The sequence below is a fragment of the Coregonus lavaretus genome (genome assembly GCF_964263955.1).
Source record: "Coregonus lavaretus genome assembly, chromosome: 2".
Taxonomy (NCBI): domain Eukaryota; kingdom Metazoa; phylum Chordata; class Actinopteri; order Salmoniformes; family Salmonidae; genus Coregonus; species Coregonus lavaretus.
The window spans coordinates 2,291,059-2,300,904 of record NC_139989.1 but is presented as its reverse complement, the minus strand read 5'-3'; the positions used below and the strand labels follow the sequence as shown (position 1 = coordinate 2,300,904).

The following is a 9,846-nucleotide window of genomic DNA, read 5'->3' as shown; positions in this document are numbered from 1 at the left end:
TGCTGCATGTGCTGTACCTACTGGGGATCCATAATAAACCCCAGGAAGAGTAGCTGCTGTATGTGCGGTAGCTACTGGGGATCCATAATAAACTAAAACATGCAGCTCATGTCAAGACAAAATTGGTTACTTGAGCGCAGATTATATTTTCTAATACAGTTTTGAATCCGCATGTGTGAGCGATGAGATTCCTGACTCTGCTATAGTAGGCCTCCATGTCCAAATACTGGGACATCTGCTGCCACCTTGTAGTACTGCTGCATTGCCCTACTGTGTGACTCACTAGCTACAATACTGAAAGTAATTGTAATGATAACAATAATAATAATATGCCATTTAGCAGACGCTTTTATCCAAAGCGACTTACAGTCATGTGTGCATACATTTTTACGTATGGGTGGTCCCGGGGATCGAACCCACTACCCTGGCGTTACGAGCGCCCTGCTCTACCAATTGAGCTACAGAGGACCATTGTCATGCCATTATAGGAAGCAAGCTGGTAGACATTAGGAAGCTTAATAAAGATTTTTTAAAAATATAAAATCACACAGTGCAGATGAAATGAAGACCAAATATACATACAGTAGTTACGAGAGAGACAGTCACAGTATGCATGAGTAACGCAGTATGAGTCCATTTGGAAATGTCCAGAGTTACATTACTGACAAAGTCCCCTTTTCACTTCCCGTCCTTCTCCAATTTCTTTAAATTTTTTACAGTATTGATAGATTTAGGTTTTGGTGGATTTATACAGCTTCATAAATTTACACATCAGGGTGAGAAGTGTGGTGAATGTGGCTGGTGGCAGTCAGTCTCTCTGCTCCGTACTGAAGGAGACAACATGGCCGCCATGACAGGAGGAAGTCACAGGCCGATATCTCTCATCTGAAGGAGACAACATGGCCGCCATGACAGGAGGAAGTCACAGGCCGATATCTCTCATCTGAAGGAGACAACATGGCCGCCATGACAGGAGGAAGTCACAGGCCGATATCTCTCATCTGAAGGAGACAACATGGCCGCCATGACAGGAGGAAGTCACAGGCCGATATCTCTCATCTGAAGGAGACAACATGGCCGCCATGACAGGAGGAAGGAGGATGTTGAAACTAAAGAGCTGACACGTCGGATAGGATGAGATTGTAACAGTTTTACATGCTTTGTGCACAGACAACATTTTTCAAAATCACCTCCACCTCAGAGAGATGATGGCTCCACAAACAAATAGCTAAATTATTGTAAAATGTGTTGCCAACCATTTGATATATACAATATTCCTTCCGCTGTTGATATTTGGTCCATATGAGCGATGGGGCTCAGAATAAAATATCGTATTAAAAACATATTAAACGCTTACAGTGGAATAAAATATCATATTAAAACCAAATCAATGTATCAGTAATGAGTGAAACAGCCGTCAGTCTCTCAGTGCTGAGGATGAGAGAGGGAGAGTCCCCCAGGAACAATGTCCTCCATCTGTGGTTTCAGAACACTGCAACAAGTCTCATCTTGTCTATTCAAAGTAGTATGTACAATACAGAAACTGTTCTAACCAAGAAATTAATCAATATAAAATATGTCAACTAAACTAAACTCCCACACTGTAGCTATTAGCGGTCCCCCAGCAGAGTACCAGTACCACCAAGCTGAGACTTCCTCTTCCTGTTCCCCGCTGTAGAGGGGCAGGCCCCCTGTGATGATTGGTTGCTGTGAGTCTGTACGATCCAATCAGGGCAGGGAGAGAGCCCTGGCCAGCCGGACCCAGAACCAGGACTGTGTACAGGGTCGTGTGTAGTCGCACACAGTCAGGAACCTCAGGATACTGGGGAAAGGTTTCTTCATAGACCGGTACACCACAGGGATCAGCCGCTTGCTCCGCGCACCTGGGAGGGGTTTCAGAGAGGAGATGGATGCTAAATGGTACTGAGCTACAGATAACACTACAACAACCTGCCATGACATTAAGGAGCTACAGATAACACTACAACAACCTGCCATGACATTAAGGAGCTACAGATAACACTACAACAACCTGCCATGACATTAAGGAGCTACAGATAACACTACAACAACCTGCCATGACATTAAGGAGCTACAGATAACATGACACTACAACAACAACCTGCCATGACATTCATGACATTTGTAGGCCTCCTGTAGCTCAGTTGGTAGAGCATGGCGCTTGCAACGCCAGGGTTGTGGGTTCGATTCCCACGGGGGGCCAGTATGAAAAATTTATGCACTCACTACATGTAAGTCGCTCTGGATAAGAGCGTCTGCGAAATGAGTAAAATGTAAAATGAGAAAAACCAATACCACAGGAAATGGAAATAGGTCACAGAAAAGTCAGTGGAAGCAGATCTGATCTATCACAAGATTGTAAAACACCTACAGAGCAACAATATGTTACTGAGTGATAGACTTACCAGGACAGAGACTTACCAGGACAGACTCTTACGAGGGCAGAGACTTACCAGGACAGAGACTTACCAGGGCAGAAACTTACCAGGGCAGAGACTTACCAGGGCAGAGACTTACCAGGACAGACTCTTACCAGGGCAGAGACTTACCAGGACAGACTCTTACCAGGGCAGAGACTTACCAGGACAGAGACTTACCAGGACAGAGACTTACCAGGGCAGAGACTTACCAGGACAGAGACTTACCAGGACAGAGACTTACCAGGACAGAGACTTACCAGGACAGACTCTTACCAGGGCAGAGACTTACCAGGGCAGAGACTGAGGGCGAACTTGGTCTGGAAGTCACAGGCATCACTGTCCAGGTACTCATCAGATATCACCACCACCATCCTCTTACACCTACAGATCAACAACATACAGTTTGATCCAGTCATAACCACCACCCTCTAACACCTACAGATCAACAACATACAGTTTGATCCAGTCATGACCAACATCCTCTAACACCTACAGATCAACAACATACAGTTTGATCCAGTCATAACCACCATCCTCTAACACCTACAGATCAACAACATACAGTTTGATCCAGTCATGACCACCATCCTCTAACACCTACAGATCAACAACATACAGTTTGATCCAGTCATAACCACCATCCTCTAACACCTACAAGATAACAATAAACACATCCAGACATTAGCTGCAGCACGTTTTTGCATAGCAGAACCCATGGCATTAGCATAGCAGAACCCATGGCATTAGCATAGCAGAACCCATGGCATTAGCATAGCAGAACCCATGGCATTAGCATAGCAGAACCCATGGCATTAGCATAGCAGAACCCATGGCATTAGCATAGCAGAACCCATGGCATTAGCATAGCAGAACCCATGGCATTAGCATAGCAGAACCCATGGCATTAGCATAGCAGAACCCATGGCATTAGCATAGCAGAACCCATGGCATTAGCATAGCAGAACCCATGGCATTAGCATAGCAGAACCCATGGCATTAGCATAGCAGAACCCATGGCTTGAGCTAATAAAATGCGGAAAACATGAGTATGAACAATTATAACAGAAACAGAACACAGCCAATAAGTGGCTGTGGATCTTGAAGATGCCAAAGGGAGCAGGGCCTCAACTTGCCTCTTCTCGATGAGTTCGCTGGTGATGGTCCAAACACAGGATCCAGGCAGGACGTCCCGGTCAAACACACACAGCTTCAACTTGTGGTCCGTCTGCTCCAACTGCTGGATCATCTCATGGACAAAGTCAAAGTCACTTAGACAGTAGCAGATGAAGGCATCAAACAGCTCCGGTACACCCCCTGGAGAGAGGAGAGAGAGGAGAGAGGAGACTCAACATCAGGAGACAGAGGAGAGGGGGGACTCAACATCAGGAGACAGAGGAGAGAGGAGACTCAACATCAGGAGACAGAGGAGAGAGGAGACTCAACATCAGGAGACAGAGGAGAGAGGAGACTCAACATCAGGAGACAGAGGAGAGAGGAGAGAAGGGACTCAACATCAGGAGACAGAGGAGAGAGGAGAGAGGGGACTCAACATCAGGAGACAGAGGAGAGAGGAGAGAAGGGACTCAACATCAGGAGAGAGAGGAGAGGGGGGACTCAACATCAGGAGACAGAGGAGAGAGGAGACTCAACATCAGGAGAGAGAGGAGAGAGGAGACTCAACATCAGGAGACAGAGGAGAGAGGAGACTCAACATCAGGAGACAGAGGAGAGAGGAGACTCAACATTAGGAGACAGAGGAGAGAGGAGAGAGGGGACTCAACATCAGGAGAGAGAGGAGAGAGGAGAGAGGGGACTCAACATCAGGAGACAGAGGAGAGAGGAGAGAGGGGACTCAACATCAGGAAACAGAGGAGAGAGGGGACTCAACATCAGGAGACAGAAGAGAGAGGAGAGAGGGGACTCAACATCAGGAGACAGAGGAGAGAGGGGACTCAACATCAGGAGACAGAGGAGAGAGGGGACTCAACATCAGGAGACAGAGGAGAGAGGAGACTCCACATCAGGAGACAGAGGAGAGAGGAGAGATGGGACTCAACATCAGGAGAGAGAGGAGAGAGGGGACTCAACATCAGGAGACAGAGGAGAGAGGGGGGACTCAACATCAGGAGAGAGGAGAGAGGGGACTCAACATCAGGAGACAGAGGAGAGAGGGGACTCAACATCAGGAGAGAGAGGAGAGAGGGGACTCAACATCAGGAGACAGAGGAGAGAGGAGACTCAACATCAGGAGACAGAGGAGAGAGGAGAGAGGGGACTCAACATCAGGAGAGAGAGGAGAGAGGGGACTCAACATCAGGAGACAGAGGAGAGAGGGGACTCAACATCAGGAGAGAGGAGAGAGGGGACTCAACATCAGGAGACAGAGGAGAGAGGGGACTCAACATCAGGAGAGAGAGGAGAGGGGGGACTCAACATCAGGAGACAGAGGAGAGAGGAGACTCAACATCAGGAGACAGAGGAGAGAGGAGACAACATCAGGAGACAGAGGAGAGAGGAGACTCAACATCAGGAGACAGAGGAGAGAGGAGACTCAACATCAGGAGACAGAGGAGAGAGGAGAGAGGGGACTCAACATCAGGAGACAGAGGAGAGAGGAGAGAGGGGACTCAACATCAGGAGACAGAGGAGAGAGGAGAGAGGGGACTCAACATCAGGAGACAGAGGAGAGAGGAGAGAGGGGACTCAACATCAGGAGAGAGAGGAGAGAGGAGAGAGGGGACTCAACATCAGGAGACAGAGGAGAGAGGAGAGAGGGGACTCAACATCAGGAGACAGAGGAGAGAGGGGACTCAACATCAGGAGACAGAGGAGAGAGGAGAGAGGGGACTCAACATCAGGAGACAGAGGAGAGAGGGGACTCAACATCAGGAGACAGAGGAGAGAGGGGACTCAACATCAGGAGACAGAGGAGAGAGGAGACTCAACATCAGGAGACAGAGGAGAGAGGAGAGAGGGGACTCAACATCAGGAGAGAGAGGAGAGGGGGGACTCAACATCAGGAGACAGAGGAGAGAGGGGACTCAACATCAGGAGAGAGAGGAGAGAGGGGACTCAACATCAGGAGACAGAGGAGAGAGGGGACTCAACATCAGGAGAGAGAGGAGAGAGGGGACTCAACATCAGGAGACAGAGGAGAGAGGAGACTCAACATCAGGAGACAGAGGAGAGAGGAGAGAGGGGACTCAACATCAGGAGACAGAGGAGAGGGGGGACTCAACATCAGGAGACAGAGGAGAGAGGGGACTCAACATCAGGAGACAGAGGAGAGAGGGGACTCAACATCAGGAGACAGAGGAGAGAGGAGAGAGGGGACTCAACATCAGGAGACAGAGGAGAGAGGGGACTCAACATCAGGAGACAGAGGAGAGAGGAGACTCAACATCAGGAGACAGAGGAGAGAGGAGACTCAACATCAGGAGACAGAGGAGAGAGGGGACTCAACATCAGGAGACAGAGGAGAGAGGGGACTCAACATCAGGAGACAGAGGAGAGAGGAGACTCAACATCAGGAGACAGAGGAGAGAGGAGAGAGGGGACTCAACATCAGGAGACAGAGGAGAGGGGGGACTCAACATCAGGAGACAGAGGAGAGAGGGGACTCAACATCAGGAGACAGAGGAGAGAGGAGACTCAACATCAGGAGACAGAGGAGAGGGGGGACTCAACATCAGGAGACAGAGGAGAGAGGGGACTCAACATCAGGAGACAGAGGAGAGAGGAGAGAGGGGACTCAACATCAGGAGAGAGAGGAGAGAGGGGACTCAACATCAGGAGAGAGAGGAGAGAGGGGACTCAACATCAGGAGACAGAGGAGAGAGGGGACTCAACATCAGGAGACAGAGGAGAGAGGGGACTCAACATCAGGAGACAGAGGAGAGGGGGGACTCAACATCAGGAGACAGAGGAGAGAGGAGAGAGGGGACTGAACATCAGGAGAGAGAGGAGAGAGGGGACTCAACATCAGGAGACAGAGGATGCCTTTCAGAGGGGGTTGGCATGAAGTGGAAGTCAAATTTCGATTGGACCGTGTGTACATTTGGCAAATAAAGTAATCTCAACTACAGACCAACAGTATGTAACACTAGTGTTATTATTGGATAACAGTGTACTACAGACCAACAGTATGTAACACTAGTGTTATTATTGGATAACAGTGTTCTACAGAATGTAACACTAGTGTTATTATTGGATAACAGTGTTCTACAGACCAACAGTATGTAACACTAGTGTTATTATTGGATAACAGTGTTCTACAGACCAACAGTATGTAACACTAGTGTTATTATTGGATAACAGTGTTCTGCAGACCAACAGTATGTAACACTAGTGTTATTATTGGATAACAGTGTTCTACAGACCAACAGTATGTAACACTAGTGTTATTATTGGATAACAGTGTTCTACAGACCAACAGTATGTAACACTAGTGTTATTATTGGATAACAGTGTTCTACAGAATGTAACACTAGTGTTATTATTGGATAACAGTGTTCTACAGACCAACAGTATGTAACACTAGTGTTATTATTGGATAACAGTGTTCTACAGACCAACAGTATGTAACACTAGTGTTATTATTGGATAACAGTGTTCTGCAGACCAACAGTATGTAACACTAGTGTTATTATTGGATAACAGTGTTCTACAGACCAACAGTATGTAACACTAGTGTTATTATTAGATAACATTGTACTACAGACCAACAGTATGTAACACTAGTGTTATTATTAGATAACATTGTACTACAGACCAACAGTATGTAACACTAGTGTTATTATTAGATAACATTGTACTACAGACCAACAGTATGTAACACTAGTGTTATTATTAGATAACATTGTACTACAGACCAACAGTATGTAACACTAGTGTTATTATTGGATAACAGTGTACTACAGACCAACAGTATGTAACACTAGTGTTATTATTGGATAACAGTGTTCTACAGACCAACAGTATGTAACACTAGTGTTATTATTGGATAACAGTGTTCTACAGACCAACAGTATGTAACACTAGTGTTATTATTGGATAACAGTGTTCTGCAGACCTATCAGGTGTGACATTATTTGCATTATATTACCTTGTGGGTCATCCTCCAGGGTGATGCCTTGTCGCTCTGGGGTTCTGGGGACACAGCTGTCCACCTCAGGCACCTGGACTGGGGGCTCATTCTGTCTCTCTATGTACCTCCTACAGTCCTCCTCTATGCACACAGAGATGTGCATACACCCAGACATACCCAGAAATACACACATAAGCGCGCACGCACGCCCACAAACAAACACACACACACACACACACACACACACACAGAGACATTCACACACACACAAACGGGTCAAGTTTCTCAGCAATTATTTCAATATTAGGTCATCATAATTAATGACACTTCAACTAAAGGTTACTTTGTAATTAATGTATAACATGTCTGTAATAACACATTTCAGAATACAAATACAGGTTTCACTCATAATTTATAGATGATTACATGTCATATTATTTATCAATAAAAAGCAGAGTTGACAGTTCACCTACCAATGAGATCTCGAAGATCCTCCACAACATCTTTTCTGTCCACGTTATCCAGAATTGAAACTAACTTTCCAACTTTAGCTCCGGGACAACGTGATTGCCAGTCCTCTAGAATCTTCCGTGTCGGGTCCTGGCAATCCTCGTAATTCTTGATCTCTAAATAAGAGAAGCCCATGTTCTCTGCGACAGACATCCAGTCTGATGCCACAGTGTTTCTCGGATTTAAAAACAGTCCCAATCTTTTTCTCACGTTGATATTCAGCGCTCTCAATGGAATACTCCCCAGGTCTAAACTAGACTTCCACGAAGCTGACATATTGAAGGAAATAGTCGTTTCTAGTTCTTAGAAATGCGTAAAATTATACAAACCGAAACCGCTCCTTATTCGAGTCAAATCAAGACATTTGATTTGTCATTCAAGCCGCCAGAAATAGATCTGTCCAAACTAAAATTACTGTTAAATTTCTGAGGTCTTCGGTTGTTGTGAAAGTTTATGAATGCATGTACTAAAAACGACTGAGACTTCTGTTGAGGCGTGACCAGGGGGGATGGCCCAGGGAGAGACCGCATGGCCCGGTGCCCCGTGGTGAGTGGAGATTTCACTTAAGGACCAATGGAATGTTCTAAAATGAACATACTCCGTACCGGGATACCCGGCCATGCAAAACGAATTTCCCATTGACAGAGCATGAGGAAATGATTGATCAAGACCTGCCTGCGTCACACAGGGAAGAGACGTGGTTTATTTACCCAGATTAGAAAAAGAAAAATCTAATTTTCGGCACAGGTAATGTGCTAGCCCCACAATTTTAGTCAGGCCCTGTTACAGCCATTCCCCATCACCTCAGTCGCTAAACTGGTGGCATGGGTGCGATAGTCCCCACTAGTCTATCTAATAATAATAATAATAATAATATGCCATTTAGCAGACGCTTTTATCCAAAGCGATTTACAGTCATGTGTGCATACATTTTTACGTATGGGTGGTCCAGGGGCCATATCTGGTCTTTATTAGAAGTGTTCCCTGTTGCATTTAGTTTGAGCATGGGGTGCTTTTTACCAGTTTAGAAAGTGCTAGAGATACATTAAACTGCATGTATTACAGTGGAAAGGTTTCGCTTCCCTATTCTGATAAACAGCCCTGAAATACAGAGATGGCAGTGGGCCCAGCTGCTGTGCTCCACTTCCTTCCTCCACGACAGGAAACATCAAGACACCTAAGAACACGTTTATTATGAACCGTGATAATGACATGGCTGCTTTTGTAGAGAGTGATATTGGTTTAGTGGTTCTTCCTGCTGTAACAGACACAACAAGATGGCGTGTATAAAACAGTTATACAACACCAAATACAAATAGTCTTGTGAGTATCTTGTTGTGAAGGCTGGTCATTCAGCATGTCTATATCACCACATGACACATTCAGCAGTATATGGTCAACACATTCAGCAGTATATGGTCAACACATTCAGCAGTATATGGTCAACACATTCAGCAGTATATGGTCAACACATTCAGCAGTATATGGTCAACACATTCAGCAGTACATGGTCAACACATTCAGCAGGACATGGTCAACACATTCAGCAGGACATGGTCAACACATTCAGCAGTATATGGTCAACACATTCAGCAGGACATGGTCAACACATTCAGCAGGACATGGTCAACACATTCAGCAGTATATGGTCAACACATTCAGCAGGACATGGTCAACACATTCAGCAGGACATGGTCAACACATTCAGCAGTATATGGTCAACACATTCAGCAGTATATGGTCAACACATTCAGCAGGACATGGTCAACACATTCAGCAGTATATGGTCAACACATTCAGCAGTATATG

At 45.9% G+C, this 9,846-nt stretch overlaps 1 protein-coding gene across 1 annotated transcript; it reads right to left on the bottom strand.

Annotated features, from left to right (window-relative positions):
- Nucleotides 1–510: 510 nt before the first annotated feature.
- Nucleotides 511–8,527, bottom strand: myd88 (MYD88 innate immune signal transduction adaptor). The gene is made up of 5 exons (XM_084140856.1): nucleotides 8,001–8,527; nucleotides 7,546–7,668; nucleotides 3,575–3,755; nucleotides 2,731–2,822; nucleotides 511–1,883 (listed from the first exon to the last, which is right to left on the bottom strand). The coding sequence occupies exons 1-5, from the start codon at nucleotides 8,311–8,313 to the stop codon at nucleotides 1,729–1,731; spliced, it is 864 nt and encodes a 287-aa protein (XP_083996982.1). The 5' UTR covers nucleotides 8,314–8,527; the 3' UTR covers nucleotides 511–1,728.
- Nucleotides 8,528–9,846: the final 1,319 nt, after the last annotated feature.